A 22,607-nucleotide genomic window follows, 5' to 3' on the forward strand; every position below is an offset into this window, starting at 1 on the left:
CCACAGGCTCCAGTGCTGAAGTGGTTCTAATCAGCAATGAGGCCCAGCTGGCCCTGGCCCCTGTGATCACAGAATCCCAGAAGGGCCGGGCTTGGAAGGGTCCTTACAAATGATGTTGTTGCAGCCCTGCTGCCCAGGCCAGGGACAGCTTGCTCTGGGCCGGGTTGCTGCCAGCCCCGTGCAACGCGGCCCCTGGGATCAGTGCCGGGGCTGGGGCAGCCTCAGCTGCTGTGGGCAGCGTGGGCCAGGGCCTGAGCGGCCTCAGAGCCAAGAATTTCTGCCCCATCTGCAGCCTGGGGCCGCCCTGTGTCCGTGGGAAGCCCCTGGGCTGGTGCTGTCCCTGCAGGCCCTTGTGCACAGCCCTGGGCAGGTCTGTGCTGGGCCCGCCAGGGACTGAAAGGCCGCAGGAAGGTGCCCCCGCAGGAGCCCTTGCAGAGCCCCGGGGCCAGCAGGGCCACCATGAGGGCAGCAAGCAGGGCCTGCTGTGGCCCCGGGGCAGGAGGGCACAGGGCGGGCGCTGAGGCCCTGCCAGCTGGAGCTGGGAGCTCTGCAGAGCGGCCGGCAGAGAGAGAGCCGGGGAGATCCGTGCAGCAGCCAGGCCACGGGCTCCTTGATGCCTTAGAGACCAGGGAGCAGCCTGGGAGTGCCCTGAGGCATTGGGGCATCTCCCTGTGTGGAGAAACCTTCTCGACACCAGAGGTGTATGGCTGACACAGACAGAGTGGAGTCCTGAAATGTTACTTGAATTAAGGGAGAGGCCAAGGGCTATCGGATACAATTGATTCAATTAACACAGACTTCCTAAGCTTTCCCTTTGCCTTCAAATTACTGAGGTTATTCCTGGGTTTACCACATCTGAACAGGCCCTGCCTAGAAGATTTCACCACAGAATAAAGTTACACTGCATACATTCTCCATACATTTATTTATATATCTTATACCGTACGATGAAAGAATTGTTTCCTGACACAGCCTGTTGAGTTGCTCTGAGCTAGAGGTTTGCAGCACAGGTGGCAGAGCCATTCCATGGGTCAATGTGCAGCAGTGCTGTGTTTTTATTTGGTTCTTTATCAACATATTCCCTGCTTGGTTCCATTCCATTTCCTCTAGTAGTATTCCTATTTTAGAGTTCTCCAGTTTATCCTAAAAAATTTTTCTTCGCATCTTTTAGTTTTTCTGTAGGGCATGCCCAGCACATTTAGTGTGCCTGACTTTTCTTCATCTACCCGCCCCTTTCCCAAAACCCTGATGCTGTGATTTCATGGATACTTCACGGGCAGCCTTGTACTCCAATTGAGACATCCTGGACAGGAAAAGCAACTAAAAGTCATGAAATTTTTCAACCGTTTTAGCAGGTTGTTGCCCAAATATGATGGGGTTGCCTTTTACATGTTCTGCATCAGTTCCTGTCCTATAGGAATATTTCCACTGCACTTAACACAGGCATGTTTGACTCTATTATCTGACCTTTTCACAAGGAGGGCAAAATGATTTCAGAGCCGACCTTCCTTCCTTCCTTCAGCCAAATCGTAGTTGATTAACATAGGCAAAGACATCTTCCAAAGAAGCAATCATTTCTAGAGGGAAAGTTTTATTCAGGTGACTTTTATTGCCCCCCTGCTGACCATGCATAGAGAAAAGGATTGTGTGCAACTCTTCATGGATGGCCCCAGAAATAGACCTTGTTGCTGTTACAATTTTTCTTGATGGAAGTTGAATGGCAACTGTGACTGGAAAAAACCTTGAAAGAAGAGTGTGCAGCATGGAAACAATGATTCAGTCTCAGAAAGTGCCAGTAAAACCTATCAAAAATTCAAGCAGAACAGAAGCAGCCCAGCACATATTGACCTAGGAGACCTCTTGCCATGTGTCTTCATTTGTTTTTGACCTAATAGGGAATTCAGGGTTTGCCCAAACTGGGACCTTGCTGAAGGCAAGCCCAAAAAAGGGCTCTCAATTGTGCTGCCAGTGCCATGGAAGGCCCCAGAGCAAGAGGGCATTTCTTGGGTGCACTGATCCCATCTTCACAGTGTGGCCTTCACGTTAGCAAAATCCTCACTGACATCCCAGTGCACTTTTAGAGAAGGTCAGCAAATGGAGTTAAATCTAAGCAAAAATGAGTAGGGCAGGAGTTTTGGTCTGCCAGAGGATAGGAAGGTGCTTCTAAGGGATTTAGCCAGGTGTAATGGATGGGTCAAGTCCACCTGAATGAGATAGAAGAAAGCAAAATGCAATGCCCTGCCCACTGGCTCTCCCACCCCATGCAGTGAACAGGCTGGGGGAAGAGGGGCTGGAACCTGGCAAGAAGGCAATGGCATCACAGCTTCTGTCAGAAGCAGTGAAGCCAGCAAGAAAAATATGGTGATGTTCCTCCTCCACAGGGCAGTGGAGAGGCTGTACCTCAAATCCTGCTTTCACTTTTGGTCCCTACACAACAAGAAATACATGTATAATTGCTTCAGTGGGTGCACAGAATGGAAATTGAGCTGGGGAATGGTCTGGTGCACAAGTCTGATGAAGAAGGACTGAGGGAGGTGGAGATGTTTAGCACAGAGGAAAAGCAACTCCAGGGCGACCTTATAGGACTCTAAAGCTTATTGGAGGATGGTTGCAGGCAGGTTACAATCATTATAGTCTCTCAGGGAACAATGAAATTGAGCAGAAGAAATTAGCTTAACTTCCATCACAGGAGCTTTGGATACGATATCAAGGAAATTTTTTTAGAAGAAAAAGGATATCAAGCTTGGGAACAGGCTGCCCAGTGAAATGGCTGAGTCAGCAGCCTCAGAGAGATTTCAAAGTCATGTGGATGTGGCATTGTGGAACCCAGCTGATTGGTGGAATAGGCAGTGTTAAGTTTGTGCTTGGACTGTGTGATCTTCAGGGGCTTTTCCAACCCCATTGACTCAGACCAATAACTCAAAATTTTAAACTCAGCTTGGAGTCAAGGTTTACACTCAGTGATCCTCAAAGGTGCTGTCCAACATGAATATTGATGAGATTGCCAATCCAGGGCAGCTGATAAGAAAGACCAGAGAAATAACAAGAGAAGTTCTTTGAAGAAGATTCACTGAAATGGTGCCTAAACCAGTACACCCTGGCCAATCTTCCTGCCTGAGCTGGGCTGGGGACAAAGGGTGGGGCTGGCGTGGCTCTGGGGTTCTGTGACACATGTGTGACATCATGGGGGACATGTCACAGTGGGGGCAGCTATAAAAGGCCCCAGCAGGTAACGCTGGCCCTGTATTGCTTGGGCAGGCGGTGAGTGCACACGTGGTGGGGAGGGCGGGCTGGGGACAAGGGCTGGGACAGAAACGCTGCACCCAGGGCTGGGTTCTCCCCCTGCATGCAGGGACAGCCCCTGATGGGGGGAGAGCCTTGGGCAGGGCACCGTGCTGCTGCTGCTGCTGCTGGGGCAGTGAGACAGGCCTCGCTGCTTGCCAGCTGCCTGGGGCCCTGTCCTTCCTGCCCCAGAGCCCTGGGACTGGCGTCCCTGCTGTCCCCAGTGGCAGCTGCCTCCCTCCCAGCGCCACTCATGGCCTTCTGTCCATCCTCCTGCAGACCATGGATACCTGGGTCTTGTGGTTCTTGCTCTTGCAAAGTGTACTCCAGTACCCACAGCCTGTGGGTGATGGATTGGACGAGGTGACCCGTCTGCGAATGGAGGCGTGGGCCAAGCTCCAGGAAGAGGAGAAGATTCGTCTGGAGCGGGAGGTGGAGCAGCTGGCCCTGAAGCAGGGTGTGTGGGACTGGGGAGATCTGCTCTGCTCTGCCTTGTGGCTCTGGCAGCACTGGGCTGTTGCTGGGCTCCTGCTGCTTCTCTTGGCCTTGTGGTACATGTGGAGGAAAAGGAGGCTGAGGAGAGACATGCATCAAGATGTAAACGATCGCGAGAATGAAAACGAAGCCAGATTTTTGGATGTAATCGATGAAGGTGCTGGAAATGAAGATGGCGATGTGGGAAATGAAGGAGAAGAAGATGATGAAGATGAAGACAATGGAGTAAATGGGGAGGAAAACAACAATCATGATGGCAATGTACAGGAAGTCAACAACGCTGGTGCACATGAAGAAGGTGATGTTGCAAATGGAGACGAGGAGCTGGATGATGACGATAGAATTGGAAGAATGGTAATGGAGCGCATCCAGTGGCCAGTGCAGGACCTGCCTATAAGATGCCAGTGGATAAGTCTCCTCATGGAGAATTTTGCATTTTACTTTCGGCACGTCTTGTCCGACACCTTCTACCCAGTCCTGCAGGGAGCCATTGGGGTGGGCAGTGCCTTTGAAGGTTGGAGTCCCCGTGAGGAGGATGTTGTGTACCAGGTGCTGGTACCCATGACTCCTCCCCGAGGGCACAGCTTCCACCTGGAGCTGGACACTGCAGGGCAGAGGCGCGTCAGGAACTTCCGCGTGCGTGTGCAGCAGGAGTGCACCTGCGGCAGGGCGCAGCGGGGTAAGGACATGCTGTGCTTCCTGCACCAGCCCGAGGAGGAGCTGAGGACGAAGCAGGATCCCAGCCTCGTTGACACGCTGTGCACCGACTCCTACCTGGACGTGCACAAAACTGCCCGCTGGTTCTACCAGCTGGTGAGAGCAGTCTGGCCGGCTTTGCTTCAGTCCCACAGTTGGCATTTAGTGCTGCTGCCCTGCAGACGCTCCTGCCAATTCCAGGTGACCAACGGCAGGGAAAGCTTCCGCATCGAGATGCTCTTTGGGGTGAGACAAGGCGACTCGGACGTGTTTGTGAGCAGCGAGCCTCGAGAAGCCTATACCTCAAGCACAGTGTGGCCGGAGAGCTACGCCGTGGCAGAGATGAAGTTCTTCAAGTACATCGCCAGGCGGGCCCCCTATGACAGCTTGCACCTCAAATGCCTGCAGTTCTTCACCCGTCTGCAGCTGGGCTTGGGCTTTTCCACCTACACCATCAAGACTATTGTCATGCACCTCCTGAGCGTGGTACCCGTGTCACAGTGGCGCAGGAGACATTTTGTGAGGCGAGTGCTGGACATCAGCGAGGGCCTTCGCACATGTGTGCAAATGAGACGCCTCAACCACTTCATTGTGGGCAACCGGAGGCTTCCTGAGGGGATCAGTTTGCCCCCAGATGTCCAAATGGCCGTGTATTACAATCTCTTCCATGACCTGGAGATGGATCCCATTGCCCACTCCCAGGCCATGAGTCAGTACGTGGATCTGTACCGGTGGCTCAAACGGATCCTTGACAATGAAGACTGAAGGTGTCTCTCTTGCATGGAGTTGTGCTTGTGGGGGCCCACACCTGGCACAACCTTCCAGGCCATGGCAGAAGAGGGCAGAATGTGGGATACAGAGAGGGAAGCTGCACTGTTCTCCTTGCAGCAGCAGCAGCAGGGTCGTGCCAGCATTCTCTCCAGCACTGCACCCAGAGCTGACCCTGCTGACTACAAAGATCGAGGTGCTCGCCAGAGGAAATGCTTTTATTCCTTTTCCTGCTCTCTGGGCTCTGTGTGGAGAATCTACAGCACGGGAAACAGTTGACACACACCTCAGTGTGCAATACACGGAGAAGGTGCTGCTGAGTCGACAGTGGCAATTGGTGCTACAACTTCCCTGCAGATCAAAGGGAACGCAGGGAGTCAGAACTGATGTAATCATTTCCAGGGGACTTGTTAGAGAGTGTCCCACTACCACCATGACTGTGACTGCCCACGCCTATTTCTTTGAGTCCATTTGCCATCCCAGAGCTTCCTCTGGTCAAAGAAGTCAATTTCAGAATCTCAGAGGAGAGAATGTTTGAAAGGAAACGCGGTTGGATCATGTGGTCCAGGGCTGCTCCAGCAGCGTCTTCCTGCTGTGCATTGCAAGAGATTGTGTTCAGATGGTTCTTGACTCTCAATGGTGAGGGAGAGGCCACAGTCTCTGGGCAATGCACAGGATCAGTCAATGGATGGTGTTTCAACTTGTCCTCTGAAAGGAAATATCTAAGTCAGCATTGTATCATCTGTGTTGGGGCTAACGTAAAAATGTGTATAGATAAAATTCTAGATTTTAATTTCAGATATATATATTATGTACATATATGATATGCTGAATACCTTATAAATTACTTTTTAATAAGCAAAATAGAAAATAGTAAGCAATGTGCCAATATAAGTAATATCAAAGATATGAAATATGAAACTATTATAACATGAAAAAATTAGTGTTGAGGTTTCTCTATGCAGTTTTCTTTAAGTAATAATATATTGTATATATATATTGTCATTATCTGCTGTGACATATATTAGTGATCTTGGTGCAATTATATCAGGAAAGATTGCCATAAAAATAGATATATTTATAACATATAAAATGTAAAGATACCATATATTGCACCTAAGACATTATTTTTATTTGTGCAAGTAAAATCATAGATTGTGTCTCTGTCTGCTTGAGACACATAATTATGCCCAATTCTTACTGAACGTATGTATGGCAGGCCAGAAACTGCTTTTCTGTTCTTTTAATAAACAATACTATTCAATAATGTGCGTTGTGCAGAACTGTATTGATCTCAGCCAGATCTATGATATTGGTTCCTCTCACCCATTGTGAGCAGTCTGGGCTTGTGCACAGTGTCCTTGAACTCAGCCACAGGCTCCAGTGCTGAAGTGGTTCTAATCAGCAATGAGGCCCAGCTGGCCCTGGCCCCTGTGATCACAGAATCCCAGAAGGGCCGGGCTTGGAAGGGTCCTTACAAATGATGTTGTTGCAGCCCTGCTGCCCAGGCCAGGGACAGCTTGCTCTGGGCCGGGTTGCTGCCAGCCCCGTGCAACGCGGCCCCTGGGATCAGTGCCGGGGCTGGGGCAGCCTCAGCTGCTGTGGGCAGCGTGGGCCAGGGCCTGAGCGGCCTCAGAGCCAAGAATTTCTGCCCCATCTGCAGCCTGGGGCCGCCCTGTGTCCGTGGGAAGCCCCTGGGCTGGTGCTGTCCCTGCAGGCCCTTGTGCACAGCCCTGGGCAGGTCTGTGCTGGGCCCGCCAGGGACTGAAAGGCCGCAGGAAGGTGCCCCCGCAGGAGCCCTTGCAGAGCCCCGGGGCCAGCAGGGCCACCATGAGGGCAGCAAGCAGGGCCTGCTGTGGCCCCGGGGCAGGAGGGCACAGGGCGGGCGCTGAGGCCCTGCCAGCTGGAGCTGGGAGCTCTGCAGAGCGGCCGGCAGAGAGAGAGCCGGGGAGATCCGTGCAGCAGCCAGGCCACGGGCTCCTTGATGCCTTAGAGACCAGGGAGCAGCCTGGGAGTGCCCTGAGGCATTGGGGCATCTCCCTGTGTGGAGAAACCTTCTCGACACCAGAGGTGTACGGCTGCAACAGACAGAGTGGAGCCCTGAAATGTTACTTGAATTAAGGGAGAGGCCATGGGACATCGGATACAATTTATCCAAGTAACAGAGAGTTTCTAAACTGCCCCAATGAGAACATCTGCCTTCAAATTACTGAGCTTATTCCTGGGTTTGCCACATCTGAACAGGCCCTGCCTAGAAGATTTCATCACAGAATAAAATTACACTGCATACATTCTCCATACATTTATTTATATATATTATACTGTACGATGAAAGAATTGTTTCCTGACGCAGCCTGTTGAGTTGCTCTGTGCTAGAGGTTTGCAGCACAGGTGGCAGAGCCATTCCATGGGTCAATGTGCAGCAATGCTGTGTTTTTATTTGATTCTTTATCAACATATTCCCCTGCTTGGTTCCATTTCATTTCCTCCAGCGGTATTCCTACTTTAAAGTTCACCATTTTTCTTCAAAATTTCTTCTACATACATTTTAATCTTTACTGGGGCCATGCCCAGTTCATTTAGCAAGCCTAGATTGTCTTCCTCAACCAGCCCCTTTCCCCAAAGCTTTGTTGCTGTGATTCCATGGATACCTCACAGGCAGCCTTGTACATTAGTTGAGACTTTCTGGAGGGGAGAAGCCACGATGTAGTTATAAAATTATTCAACCATGTTAGCTGGGTGTTTCCCAAGCAGGGTGAGGTTGTCTTTACTTTTTCTGTGTCAATTCCTGTCCTGCAGGAATAATTCCAGTGCACTTACAACAGGGATGTCTGTCTGTATTTCCTGATCTCTTTGCCAGGAGATCAAAACTATGGCAGAGCTGACCTTCCTTCCTTCTGCCAAACTGTATTTGATTAAAATGGGCAAAGACATCTTCCAACAAAGCAGGCATTTTGAGAGGGAATTGTATATTCAGGTGACTTTCTTTGCCCCATGCTGACCATGCATACAGAGGAGGGGAGCGCCCAGCACTTCATGGATGGCCCTAGAGATAGACCTTGTTGCTGTTACAATTTTTCTTGATGGAAGTTGCATGACAAGTGTGGGTACACAAAGCACGGAAGGAGATAGTGCAGCGTGGAATGAAAGATTCCCTCTCGGAAAATGCCAGTTAAATCTATTAAAAATCCAAGCAGATCAGAAGCAGCCCAGCCCATATTGACCTAGCAGCCCTCTTGCCATATGTCTTAGTCTGTATTTGACCTCATACTGAATTCAGGGTCTGCCCAAACTGGGACCTTGTTGAAGACCAAGGCCGAGGAAGGGCTCTCACTTGTGCTGCCAGTGCCATGGAAGGCCCCAGAACAAGTGGGCCTTTCTTGGGTGCACAGATCCCATCTTCAGTGTGGCCTTCATGTTAACAAAATCCTCACTGACATCCTGGCACATGGGAAGGGTTTTTTAGAGAAAATCAGCAAATGGATCAAAATCTAAATGAATATGAGTAGGGCAGGAGTGTTGATCTGCCTGAGGATAGGAAGGCTCTACTCAGGGATCTGGCCAGGTGTCATGGATGTGTCAAGTCCACCTGTATGAGATAGAAGAAGGCAAAATGCTGGGTCCTGTGCTTTTGTCTCTCCCACCCCATGCAGTGAACAGGCTGGGGGAAGAGGGGCTGGAAACTGGCAAGAAGCCAAAGGCATCCCAGCTTCTGTCAGAAGCAGTGAGGCCAGCAGCAGCTGAGCAGGGATTGTCCTTCCCCACAGGGCAGCGGTGAGGCTGTACCTCAAATCCTGCTTTCACTTTTGGTCCCTTGAAAACAAGAAAGGCACAGATGTGCTTGAGTGTGTGCACAGAAGGGAAATGGAGCTGGGGAATGGTGTGGAGCACAAGTCTGATGAACAAGGGCTGAGAGAGGTGGAGGTGTTTAGCACCGAGAAAAAGCAACTCCGGAGCAACCTTATAGTACTCTAGAGCTATTTGGAGGGAGGTTGCAGGCAGGTCAGGGTCATTATATTCTCCCAGGAAACAAAAATATGAGCAGAAGATATTACCTCAAGTTGCACCACAGGAGCAATAGAAGGGTTCTCTAGGAAATATTCTTCGTGGAAACAGCATATCAAACCTGATAACACAATGCCCAGTGAAATGGCTGAGTCAGCAGCCTCAGAGAGATTTCAAAGTCATGTGGATGTGGCATTGTGGGACCCGGCTGATTGGTGGAGTAGGCAGTGTTAAGTTTGTGCTTGGACTGTGTGATCTTCAGGGTCTTTTCCAACCTCATCAACTCAGAGGTTTAACTGTAGCTTAGCATGGAGTCAAGGCTTACACTCAGTGATCCTCAAAGATGCCCCAAACATGGATATTGATGAGATTGCCAATGTGGGGTAGCTGATAAGAAAGACCAGAGAAAGACCAAGAGAAATTCTTTGAAGAAGATTCACTGAAATGCTGCCTAAACCAGTACACCCTGGCAATCTTCCTGCCTGAGCTGGGCTGGGGACAAAGGGCGGGGCTGGCCTGGCTCCGGGGTTCTGTGACACATGTGTGACATCATGGGGGACATGTCACAGTGGGGGCAGCTATAAAAGGCCCCAGCAGGTAACGCTGGCCCTGTATTGCTTGGGCAGGCGGTGAGTGCACACGTGGTGGGGAGGGCGGGCTGGGGACAAGGGCTGGGACAGAAACGCTGCACCCAGGGCTGGGTTCTCCCCCTGCATGCAGGGACAGCCCCTGATGGGGGGAGAGCCTTGGGCAGGGCACCGTGCTGCTGCTGCTGCTGCTGCTGCTGGGGCAGTGGGACAGGCCTCGCTGCTTGCCAGCTGCCTGGGGCCCTGTCCTTCCTGCCCCAGAGCCCTGGGACTGGCATCCCTGCTGTCCCCAGTGGCAGCTGCCTCCCTCCCAGCGCCACTCATGGCCTTCTGTCCATCCTCCTGCAGACCATGGATACCTGGGTCTTGTGGTTCTTGCTCTTGCAAAGTGTACTCCAGTACCCACAGCCTGTGGGTGATGGATTGGACGAGGTGACCCGTCTGCGAATGGAGGCGTGGGCCAAGCTCCAGGAAGAGGAGAAGATTCGTCTGGAGCGGGAGATGGAGCAGCTGGCCCTGAAGCAGGGTGTGTGGGACTGGGGAGACCTGCTCTGCTCTGCCTTGTGGCTCTGGCAGCACTGGGCTGTTGCTGGGCTCCTGCTGCTTCTCTTGGCCTTTTGGTACATGTGGAGTAAAAGGAGCCTGAGGAGAGACATGCATCAAGATGTAAACGATCGCGAGAATGAAAACGAAGCCAGATTTTTGGATGTAATCGATGAAGGTGCTGGAAATGAAGATGGCGATGTGGGAAATGAAGGAGAAGAAGATGATGAAGATGAAGACAATGATGTGAATGGGGAGGAAAACAACAATCATGATGGCAATGTACAGGAAGTCAACAACGCTGGTGCACATGAAGAAGGTGATGTTGCAAATGGAGACGAGGAGCTGGATGATGACGATAGAATTGGAAGAATGGTAATGGAGCGCATCCAGTGGCCAGTGCAGGACCTGCCTATAAGATGCCAGTGGATAAGTCTCCTCATGGAGAATTTTGCATTTTACTTTCGGCACGTCTTGTCCGACACCTTCTACCCAGTCCTGCAAGAAGCCATTGGGGTGGGCAGTGCCTTTGAAGGTTGGAGTCCCCGTGAGGAGGATGTTGTGTACCAGGTGCTGGTACCCATGACTCCTCCCCGAGGGCACAGCTTCCACCTGGAGCTGGACACTGCAGGGCAGAGGCGCGTCAGGAACTTCCGCGTGCGTGTGCAGCAGGAGTGCACCTGCGGCAGGGCGCAGCGGGGTAAGGACATGCTGTGCTTCCTGCACCAGCCCGAGGAGGAGCTGAGGACGAAGCAGGATCCCAGCCTCGTTGACACGCTGTGCACCGACTCCTACCTGGACGTGCACAAAACTGCCCGCTGGTTCTACCAGCTGGTGAGAGCAGTCTGGCCGGCTTTGCTTCAGTCCCACAGTTGGCATTTAGTGCTGCTGCCCTGCAGACGCTCCTGCCAATTCCAGGTGACCAACGGCAGGGAAAGCTTCCGCATCGAGATGCTCTTTGGGGTGAGACAAGGCGACTCGGACGTGTTTGTGAGCAGCGAGCCTCGAGAAGCCTATACCTCAAGCACAGTGTGGCCGGAGAGCTACGCCGTGGCAGAGATGAAGTTCTTCAAGTACATCGCCAGGCGGGCCCCCTATGACAGCTTGCACCTCAAATGCCTGCAGTTCTTCACCCGTCTGCAGCTGGGCTTGGGCTTTTCCACCTACACCATCAAGACTATTGTCATGCACCTCCTGAGCGTGGTACCCGTGTCACAGTGGCGCAGGAGACATTTTGTGAGGCGAGTGCTGGACATCAGCGAGGGCCTTCGCACATGTGTGCAAATGAGACGCCTCAACCACTTCATTGTGGGCAACCGGAGGCTTCCTGAGGGGATCAGTTTGCCCCCAGATGTCCAAATGGCCGTGTATTACAATCTCTTCCATGACCTGGAGCTGGATCCCATTGCCCACTCCCAGGCCATGAGTCAGTACGTGGATCTGTACCGGTGGCTCAAACGGATCCTTGACAATGAAGACTGAAGGTGTCTCTCTTGCACGGAGTTGTGTTTGTGGGGGCCCACACCTGGCACAACCTTCCAGGCCATGGCAGAAGAGGGCAGAATGTGGGATACAGAGAGGGAAGCTGCACTGTTCTCCTTGCAGCAGCAGCAGCAGGGTCGTGCCAGCATTCTCTCCAGCACTGCACCCAGAGCTGACCCTGCTGACTACAAAGATCGAGGTGCTCGCCAGAGGAAATGCTTTTATTCCTTTTCCTGCTCTGTGTGCTCTGTGTGGAGAATCTACAGCACGGGAAACAGTTGACACACACCTCAGTGTGCAATACACGGAGAAGGTGCTGCTGAGTCGACAGTGGCAATTGGTGCTACAACTTCCCTGCAGATCAAAAGGGAACGCAGGGAGTCAGAACTGATGTAATCATTTCCAGGGGACTTGTTAGAGAGTGTCCCACTACCACCATGACTGTGACTGCCCACGCCTATTTCTTTGAGTCCATTTGCCATCCCAGAGCTTCCTCTGGTCAAAGAAGTCAATTTCAGAATCTCAGAGGAGAGAATGTTTGAAAGGAAACGCGGTTGGATCATGTGGTCCAGGGCTGCTCCAGCAGCGTCTTCCTGCTGTGCATTGCAAGAGATTGTGTTCAGATGGTTCTTGACTCTCAATGGTGAGGGAGAGGCCACAGTCTCTGGGCTATGCCCAGGATCAGTCAATGGATGGTGTTTCACCTCGTCCTCTGAAAGGAAATATCTAAGTCAGCATTGTATCATCTGTGTTGGGGCTAACGTAAAAATGTGTATAGATAAAATTCTAGATTTTAATTTCAGATATATATATTATGTACATATATGATATGCTGAATACCTTATAAATTACTTTTTAATAAGCAAAATAGAAAATAGTAAGCAATGTGCCAATATAAGTAATATCAAAGATATGAAATCTGAAACTATTATAACATGAAAAAATTAGTGTTGAGGTTTCTCTATGCAGTTTTCTTTAAGTAATAATATATTGTATATATATATTGTCATTATCTGCTGTGACATATATTAGTGATCTTGGTGCAATTATATCAGGAAAGATTGCCATAAAAATAGATATATTTATAACATATAAAATGTAAAGATACCATATATTGCACCTAAGACATTATTTTTATTTGTGCAAGTAAAATCATAGATTGTGTCTCTGTCTGCTTGAGACACATAATTATGCCCAATTCTTACTGAACGTATGTATGGCAGGCCAGAAACTGCTTTTCTGTTCTTTTAATAAACAATACTATTCAATAATGTGCGTTGTGCAGAACTGTATTGATCTCAGCCAGATCTATGATATTGGTTCCTCTCACCCATTGTGAGCAGTCTGGGCTTGTGCACAGTGTCCTTGAACTCAGCCACAGGCTCCAGTGCTGAAGTGGTTCTAATCAGCAATGAGGCCCAGCTGGCCCTGGCCCCTGTGATCACAGAATCCCAGAAGGGCCGGGCTTGGAAGGGTCCTTACAAATGATGTTGTTGCAGCCCTGCTGCCCAGGCCAGGGACAGCTTGCTCTGGGCCGGGTTGCTGCCAGCCCCGTGCAACGCGGCCCCTGGGATCAGTGCCGGGGCTGGGGCAGCCTCAGCTGCTGTGGGCAGCGTGGGCCAGGGCCTGAGCGGCCTCAGAGCCAAGAATTTCTGCCCCATCTGCAGCCTGGGGCCGCCCTGTGTCCGTGGGAAGCCCCTGGGCTGGTGCTGTCCCTGCAGGCCCTTGTGCACAGCCCTGGGCAGGTCTGTGCTGGGCCCGCCAGGGACTGAAAGGCCGCAGGAAGGTGCCCCCGCAGGAGCCCTTGCAGAGCCCCGGGGCCAGCAGGGCCACCATGAGGGCAGCAAGCAGGGCCTGCTGTGGCCCCGGGGCAGGAGGGCACAGGGCGGGCGCTGAGGCCCTGCCAGCTGGAGCTGGGAGCTCTGCAGAGCGGCCGGCAGAGAGAGAGCCGGGGAGATCCGTGCAGCAGCCAGGCCACGGGCTCCTTGATGCCTTAGAGACCAGGGAGCAGCCTGGGAGTGCCCTGAGGCATTGGGGCATCTCCCTGTGTGGAGAAACCTTCTCGACACCAGAGGTGTACGGCTGCAACAGACAGAGTGGAGTCCTGAAATGTTACTTGAATTAAGGGAGAGGTTATGGGACATCGGATACAATTTATCCAAGTAACAGAGAGTTTCTAAACTGCCCCAATGAGAACATCTGCCTTCAAATTACTGAGCTTATTCCTGGGTTTGCCACATCTGAACAGGCCCTGCCTAGAAGATTTCATCACAGAATAAAATTACACTGCATACATTCTCCATACATTTATTTATATATATTATACTGTACGATGAAAGAATTGTTTCCTGACACAGCCTGTTGAGTTGCTCTGTGCTAGAGGTTTGCAGCACAGGTGGCAGAGCCATTCCATGGGTCAATGTGCAGCAATGCTGTGTTTTTATTTGATTCTTTATCAACATATTCCCCTGCTTGGTTCCATTTCATTTCCTCCAGCAGTATTCCTACTTTAAAGTTCACCATTTTTCTTCAAAATTTCTTCTACATACATTTTAATCTTTACTGGGGCCATGCCCAGTTCATTTAGCAAGCCTAGATTGTCTTCCTCAACCAGCCCCTTTTCCCAAAGCTTTGTTGCTGTGATTCCATGGATACCTCACAGGCAGCCTTGTACATTAGTTGAGACTTTCTGGAGGGGAGAAGCCACGATGTAGTTATAAAATTATTCAACCATGTTAGCTGGGTGTTTCCCAAGCAGGGTGAGGTTGTCTTTACTTTTTCTGTGTCGATTCCTGTCCTGCAGAAATAATTCCAGTGCACTTACAACAGGGATGTCTGTCTGTATTTCCTGATCTCTTTGCCAGGAGATCAAAACTATGTCAGAGCTGACCTTCCTTCCTTCTGCCAAACTGTATTTGATTAAATGGGCAAAGACATCTTCCAACAAAGCAGGCATTTTGAGAGGGAATTGTATATTCAGGTGACTTTCTTTGCCCCATGCTGACCATGCATACAGAGGAGGGGAGCGCCCAGCACTTCATGGATGGCCCTAGAGATAGACCTTGTTGCTGTTACAATTTTTCTTGATGAAAGTTGCATGACAAGTGTGGGTACACAAAGCACGGAAGGAGATAGTGCAGCGTGGAATGAAAGATTCCCTCTCGGAAAATGCCAGTCAAATCTATTAAAAATCCAAGCAGATCAGAAGCAGCCCAGCCCATATTGACCTAGCAGCCCTCTTGCCATATGTCTTAGTCTGTATTTGACCTCATTCTGAATTCAGGGTCTGCCCAAACTGGGACCTTGTTGAAGACCAAGGCCGAGGAAGGGCTCTCACTTGTGCTGCCAGTGCCATGGAAGGCCCCAGAACAAGTGGGTCTTTCTTGGGTGCACAGATCCCATCTTCAGTGTGGCCTTCATGTTAACAAAATCCTCACTGACATCCTGCCACATGGGAAGGGTTTTTTAGAGAAAATCAGCAAATGGATCAAAATCTAAATGAATATGAGTAGGGCAGGAGTGTTGATCTGCCTGAGGATAGGAAGGCTCTACTCAGGGATCTGGCCAGGTGTCATGGATGTGTCAAGTCCACCTGTATGAGATAGAAGAAGGCAAAATGCTGGGTCCTGTGCTTTTGTCTCTCCCACCCCATGCAGTGAACAGGCTGGGGGAAGAGGGGCTGGAAACTGGCAAGAAGCCAAAGGCATCCCAGCTTCTGTCAGAAGCAGTGAGGCCAGCAGCAGCTGAGCAGGGATTGTCCTTCCCCACAGGGCAGCGGTGAGGCTGTACCTCAAATCCTGCTTTCACTTTTGGTCCCTTGAAAACAAGAAAGGCACAGATGTGCTTGAGTGTGTGCACAGAAGGGAAATGGAGCTGGGGAATGGTGTGGAGCACAAGTCTGATGAACAAGGGCTGAGAGAGGTGGAGGTGTTTAGCACCGAGAAAAAGCAACTCCGGAGCAACCTTATAGTACTCTAGAGCTATTTGGAGGGAGGTTGCAGGCAGGTTAGGGTCATTATATTCTCCCAGGAAACAAAAATATGAGCAGAAGATATTACCTCAAGTTGCACCACAGGAGCAATAGAAGGGTTCTCTAGGAAATATTCTTCGTGGAAACAGCATATCAAACCTGATAACACAATGCCCAGTGAAATGGCTGAGTCAGCAGCCTCAGAGAGATTTCAAAGTCATGTGGATGTGGCATTGTGGGACCCGGCTGATTGGTGGAGTAGGCAGTGTTAAGTTTGTGCTTGGACTGTGTGATCTTCAGGGGCTTTTCCAACCTCATCAACTCAGAGGTTTAACTGTAGCTTAGCATGGAGTCAAGGCTTACACTCAGTGATCCTCAAAGATGCCCCAAACATGGATATTGATGAGATTGCCAATGTGGGGTAGCTGATAAGAAAGACCAGAGAAAGACCAAGAGAAATTCTTTGAAGAAGATTCACTGAAATGCTGCCTAAACCAGTACACCCTGGCAATCTTCCTGCCTGAGCTGGGCTGGGGACAAAGGGCGGGGCTGGCCTGGCTCTGGTTTTCTGTGACACATGTGTGACATCATGGGGGACATGTCACAGTGGGGGCAGCTATAAAAGGCCCCAGCAGGTAGCGCTGGCCCTGTATTGCTTGGGCAGGCGGTGAGTGCACACGTGGTGGGGAGGGCGGGCTGGGGACAAGGGCTGGGACAGAAACGCTGCACCCAGGGCTGGGTTCTCCCCCTGCATGCAGGGACAGCCCCTGATGGGGGGAGAGCCTTGGGCAGGGCACCGTGGTGCTGCTGCTGCTGCTGCTGCTGCTGCTGCTGCTGCTGCTGCTGCTGCTGCTGCTGGGGCAGTGGGACAGGCCTCGCTGCTTGCCAGCTGCCTGGGGCCCTGTCCTTCCTGCCCCAGAGCCCTGGGACTGGCATCCCTGCTGTCCCCAGTGGCAGCTGCCTCCCTCCCAGCGCCACTCATGGCCTTCTGTCCATCCTCCTGCAGACCATGGATACCTGGGTCTTGTGGTTCTTGCTCTTGCAAAGTGTACTCCAGTACCCACAGCCTGTGGGTGATGGATTGGACGAGGTGACCCGTCTGCGAATGGAGGCGTGGGCCAAGCTCCAGGAAGAGGAGAAGATTCGTCTGGAGCGGGAGGTGGAGCAGCTGGCCCTGAAGCAGGGTGTGTGGGACTGGGGAGACCTGCTCTGCTCTGCCTTGTGGCTCTGGCAGCACTGGGCTGTTGCTGGGCTCCTGCTGCTTCTCTTGGCCTTGTGGTACATGTGGAGGAAAAGGAGCCTGAGGAGAGACATGCATCAAGATGTAAACGATCGCGAGAATGAAAACGAAGCCAGATTTTTTGGATGTAATCGATGAAGGTGCTGGAAATGAAGATGGCGATGTGGGAAATGAAGGAGAAGAAGATGATGAAGATGAAGACAATGATGTGAATGGGGAGGAAAACAACAATCATGATGGCAATGTACAGGAAGTCAACAACGCTGGTGCACATGAAGAAGGTGATGTTGCAAATGGAGACGAGGAGCTGGATGATGACGATAGAATTGGAAGAATGGTAATGGAGCGCATCCAGTGGCCAGTGCAGGACCTGCCTATAAGATGCCAGTGGATAAGTCTCCTCATGGAGAATTTTGCATTTTATTTTCGGCACGTCTTGTCCGACACCTTCTACCCAGTCCTGCAAGAAGCCATTGGGGTGGGCAGTGCCTTTGAAGGTTGGAGTCCCCATGAGGAGGATGTTGTGTACCAGGTGCTGGTACCCATGACTCCTCCCCGAGGGCACAGCTTCCACCTGGAGCTGGACACTGCAGGGCAGAGGCGCGTCAGGAACTTCCGCGTGCGTGTGCAGCAGGAGTGCACCTGCGGCAGGGCGCAGCGGGGTAAGGACATGCTGTGCTTCCTGCACCAGCCCGAGGAGGAGCTGAGGACGAAGCAGGATCCCAGCCTCGTTGACACGCTGTGCACCGACTCCTACCTGGACGTGCACAAAACTGCCCGCTGGTTCTACCAGCTGGTGAGAGCAGTCTGGCCGGCTTTGCTTCAGTCCCACAGTTGGCATTTAGTGCTGCTGCCCTGCAGACGCTCCTGCCAATTCCAGGTGACCAACGGCAGGGAAAGCTTCCGCATCGAGATGCTCTTTGGGGTGAGACAAGGCGACTCGGACGTGTTTGTGAGCAGCGAGCCTCGAGAAGCCTATACCTCAAGCACAGTGTGGCCGGAGAGCTACGCCGTGGCAGAGATTAAGTTCTTCAAGTACATCGCCAGGCGGGCCCCCTATGACAGCTTGCACCTCAAATGCCTGCAGTTCTTCACCCGTCTGCAGCTGGGCTTGGGCTTTTCCACCTACACCATCAAGACTATTGTCATGCACCTCCTGAGCGTGGTACCCGTGTCACAGTGGCGCAGGAGACATTTTGTGAGGCGAGTGCTGGACATCAGCGAGGGCCTTCGCACATGTGTGCAAATGAGACGCCTCAACCACTTCATTGTGGGCAACCGGAGGCTTCCTGAGGGGATCAGTTTGCCCCCAGATGTCCAAATGGCCGTGTATTACAATCTCTTCCATGACCTGGAGATGGATCCCATTGCCCACTCCCAGGCCATGAGTCAGTACGTGGATCTGCATTGGTGGCTCAAACGGATCCTTGACAATGAAGACTGAAGGTGTCTCTCTTGCATGGAGTTGTGCTTGTGGGGGCCCACACCTGGCACAACCTTCCAGGCCATGGCAGAAGAGGGCAGAATGTGGGATACAGAGAGGGAAGCTGCACTGTTCTCCTTGCAGCAGCAGCAGCAGGGTCGTGCCAGCATTCTCTCCAGCACTGCACCCAGAGCTGACCCTGCTGACTACAAAGATCGAGGTGCTCGCCAGAGGAAATGCTTTTATTCCTTTTCCTGCTCTGTGTGCTCTGTGTGGAGAATCTACAGCACGGGAAACAGTTGACACACACCTCAGTGTGCAATACACGGAGAAGGTGCTGCTGAGTCGACAGTGGCAATTGGTGCTACAACTTCCCTGCAGATCAAAAGGGAACGCAGGGAGTCAGAACTGATGTAATCATTTCCAGGGGACTTGTTAGAGAGTGTCCCACTACCACCATGACTGTGACTGCCCACGCCTATTTCTTTGAGTCCATTTGCCATCCCAGAGCTTCCTCTGGTCAAAGAAGTCAATTTCAGAATCTCAGAGGAGAGAATGTTTGAAAGGAAACGCGGTTGGATCATGTGGTCCAGGGCTGCTCCAGCAGCGTCTTCCTGCTGTGCATTGCAAGAGATTGTGTTCAGATGGTTCTTGACTCTCAATGGTGAGGGAGAGGCCACAGTCTCTGGGCTATGCCCAGGATCAGTCAATGGATGGTGTTTCACCTCGTCCTCTGAAAGGAAATATCTAAGTCAGCATTGTATCATCTGTGTTGGGGCTAACGTAAAAATGTGTATAGATAAAATTCTAGATTTTAATTTCAGATATATATATTATGTACATATATGATATGCTGAAAACCTTATAAATTACTTTTAATAAGCAAAATAGAAAATAGTAAGCAATGTGCCAATATAAGTAATATCAAAGATATGAAATCTGAAACTATTATAACATGAAAAAATTAGTGTTGAGGTTTCTCTATGCAGTTTTCTTTAAGTAATAATATATTGTATATATATATTGTCATTATCTGCTGTGACATATATTAGTGATCTTGGTGCAATTATATCAGGAAAGATTGCCATAAAAATAGATATATTTATAACATATAAAATGTAAAGATACCATATATTGCACCTAAGACATTATTTTTATTTGTGCAAGTAAAATCATAGATTGTGTCTCTGTCTGCTTGAGACACATAATTATGCCCAATTCTTACTGAACGTATGTATGGCAGGCCAGAAACTGCTTTTCTGTTCTTTTAATAAACAATACTATTCAATAATGTGCGTTGTGCAGAACTGTATTGATCTCAGCCAGATCTATGATATTGGTTCCTCTCACCCATTGTGAGCAGTCTGGGCTTGTGCACAGTGTCCTTGAACTCAGCCACAGGCTCCAGTGCTGAAGTGGTTCTAATCAGCAATGAGGCCCAGCTGGCCCTGGCCCCTGTGATCACAGAATCCCAGAAGGGCCGGGCTTGGAAGGGTCCTTACAAATGATGTTGTTGCAGCCCTGCTGCCCAGGCCAGGGACAGCTTGCTCTGGGCCGGGTTGCTGCCAGCCCCGTGCAACGCGGCCCCTGGGATCAGTGCCGGGGCTGGGGCAGCCTCAGCTGCTGTGGGCAGCGTGGGCCAGGGCCTGAGCGGCCTCAGAGCCAAGAATTTCTGCCCCATCTGCAGCCTGGGGCCGCCCTGTGTCCGTGGGAAGCCCCTGGGCTGGTGCTGTCCCTGCAGGCCCTTGTGCACAGCCCTGGGCAGGTCTGTGCTGGGCCCGCCAGGGACTGAAAGGCCGCAGGAAGGTGCCCCCGCAGGAGCCCTTGCAGAGCCCCGGGGCCAGCAGGGCCACCATGAGGGCAGCAAGCAGGGCCTGCTGTGGCCCCGGGGCAGGAGGGCACAGGGCGGGCGCTGAGGCCCTGCCAGCTGGAGCTGGGAGCTCTGCAGAGCGGCCGGCAGAGAGAGAGCCGGGGAGATCCGTGCAGCAGCCAGGCCACGGGCTCCTTGATGCCTTAGAGACCAGGGAGCAGCCTGGGAGTGCCCTGAGGCATTGGGGCATCTCCCTGTGTGGAGAAACCTTCTCGACACCAGAGGTGTACGGCTGCAACAGACAGAGTGGAGCCCTGAAATGTTACTTGAATTAAGGGAGAGGCCATGGGACATCGGATACAATTTATCCAAGTAACAGAGAGTTTCTAAACTGCCCCAATGAGAACATCTGCCTTCAAATTACTGAGCTTATTCCTGGGTTTGCCACATCTGAACAGGCCCTGCCTAGAAGATTTCATCACAGAATAAAATTACACTGCATACATTCTCCATACATTTATTTATATATATTATACTGTACGATGAAAGAATTGTTTCCTGACGCAGCCTGTTGAGTTGCTCTGTGCTAGAGGTTTGCAGCACAGGTGGCAGAGCCATTCCATGGGTCAATGTGCAGCAATGCTGTGTTTTTATTTGATTCTTTATCAACATATTCCCCTGCTTGGTTCCATTTCATTTCCTCCAGCGGTATTCCTACTTTAAAGTTCACCATTTTTCTTCAAAATTTCTTCTACATACATTTTAATCTTTACTGGGGCCATGCCCAGTTCATTTAGCAAGCCTAGATTGTCTTCCTCAACCAGCCCCTTTCCCCAAAGCTTTGTTGCTGTGATTCCATGGATACCTCACAGGCAGCCTTGTACATTAGTTGAGACTTTCTGGAGGGGAGAAGCCACGATGTAGTTATAAAATTATTCAACCATGTTAGCTGGGTGTTTCCCAAGCAGGGTGAGGTTGTCTTTACTTTTTCTGTGTCAATTCCTGTCCTGCAGGAATAATTCCAGTGCACTTACAACAGGGATGTCTGTCTGTATTTCCTGATCTCTTTGCCAGGAGATCAAAACTATGGCAGAGCTGACCTTCCTTCCTTCTGCCAAACTGTATTTGATTAAAATGGGCAAAGACATCTTCCAACAAAGCAGGCATTTTGAGAGGGAATTGTATATTCAGGTGACTTTCTTTGCCCCATGCTGACCATGCATACAGAGGAGGGGAGCGCCCAGCACTTCATGGATGGCCCTAGAGATAGACCTTGTTGCTGTTACAATTTTTCTTGATGGAAGTTGCATGACAAGTGTGGGTACACAAAGCACGGAAGGAGATAGTGCAGCGTGGAATGAAAGATTCCCTCTCGGAAAATGCCAGTTAAATCTATTAAAAATCCAAGCAGATCAGAAGCAGCCCAGCCCATATTGACCTAGCAGCCCTCTTGCCATATGTCTTAGTATTTGACCTCATACTGAATTCAGGGTCTGCCCAAACTGGGACCTTGTTGAAGACCAAGGCCGAGGAAGGGCTCTCACTTGTGCTGCCAGTGCCATGGAAGGCCCCAGAACAAGTGGGCCTTTCTTGGGTGCACAGATCCCATCTTCAGTGTGGCCTTCATGTTAACAAAATCCTCACTGACATCCTGGCACATGGGAAGGGTTTTTTAGAGAAAATCAGCAAATGGATCAAAATCTAAATGAATATGAGTAGGGCAGGAGTGTTGATCTGCCTGAGGATAGGAAGGCTCTACTCAGGGATCTGGCCAGGTGTCATGGATGTGTCAAGTCCACCTGTATGAGATAGAAGAAGGCAAAATGCTGGGTCCTGTGCTTTTGTCTCTCCCACCCCATGCAGTGAACAGGCTGGGGGAAGAGGGGCTGGAAACTGGCAAGAAGCCAAAGGCATCCCAGCTTCTGTCAGAAGCAGTGAGGCCAGCAGCAGCTGAGCAGGGATTGTCCTTCCCCACAGGGCAGCGGTGAGGCTGTACCTCAAATCCTGCTTTCACTTTTGGTCCCTTGAAAACAAGAAAGGCACAGATGTGCTTGAGTGTGTGCACAGAAGGGAAATGGAGCTGGGGAATGGTGTGGAGCACAAGTCTGATGAACAAGGGCTGAGAGAGGTGGAGGTGTTTAGCACCGAGAAAAAGCAACTCCGGAGCAACCTTATAGTACTCTAGAGCTATTTGGAGGGAGGTTGCAGGCAGGTCAGGGTCATTATATTCTCCCAGGAAACAAAAATATGAGCAGAAGATATTACCTCAAGTTGCACCACAGGAGCAATAGAAGGGTTCTCTAGGA

At 50.9% G+C, this 22,607-nt stretch overlaps 3 protein-coding genes across 3 annotated transcripts; all 3 read left to right on the forward strand.

The window, feature by feature from the left end:
- The first annotated feature begins 3,250 nt into the window (after positions 1-3,250).
- Positions 3,251-6,503, forward strand: LOC130248395 (inositol 1,4,5-trisphosphate receptor-interacting protein-like 1). The gene is made up of 2 exons (XM_056482131.1): positions 3,251-3,261; positions 3,562-6,503. Exon 2 carries the CDS (start codon positions 3,565-3,567, stop codon positions 5,236-5,238), a length of 1,674 nt encoding a protein of 557 aa, XP_056338106.1. The 5' UTR covers positions 3,251-3,261; positions 3,562-3,564; the 3' UTR covers positions 5,239-6,503.
- A 3,361-nt stretch (positions 6,504-9,864) lies between these two features.
- Positions 9,865-12,588, forward strand: LOC130248327 (inositol 1,4,5-trisphosphate receptor-interacting protein-like 1). Its single transcript, XM_056482021.1, has 2 exons — positions 9,865-9,875; positions 10,182-12,588. Exon 2 carries the CDS (start codon positions 10,185-10,187, stop codon positions 11,856-11,858), a length of 1,674 nt encoding a protein of 557 aa, XP_056337996.1. The 5' UTR covers positions 9,865-9,875; positions 10,182-10,184; the 3' UTR covers positions 11,859-12,588.
- A 4,249-nt stretch (positions 12,589-16,837) lies between these two features.
- LOC130264241 (inositol 1,4,5-trisphosphate receptor-interacting protein-like 1) lies at positions 16,838-18,512 on the forward strand. The gene is given in 2 exon segments (XM_056512282.1): positions 16,838-17,199; positions 17,201-18,512. Coding segments are annotated over 2 exon segments (1,674 nt in total).
- The last annotated feature ends 4,095 nt before the right edge of the window (positions 18,513-22,607 follow it).

The sequence above is a fragment of the Oenanthe melanoleuca genome, chromosome 1A (assembly GCF_029582105.1).
Source record: "Oenanthe melanoleuca isolate GR-GAL-2019-014 chromosome 1A, OMel1.0, whole genome shotgun sequence".
NCBI classification, from domain to species: domain Eukaryota; kingdom Metazoa; phylum Chordata; class Aves; order Passeriformes; family Muscicapidae; genus Oenanthe; species Oenanthe melanoleuca.

Coding starts and splice junctions, on each gene's coding strand:
- LOC130248395 (XM_056482131.1), top strand. CDS start 3,565: ATGGATACCTGGGTCTTGTGGTTCTTGCTCTTGCAAAGTGTACTCCAG.
- LOC130248327 (XM_056482021.1), top strand. CDS start 10,185: ATGGATACCTGGGTCTTGTGGTTCTTGCTCTTGCAAAGTGTACTCCAG.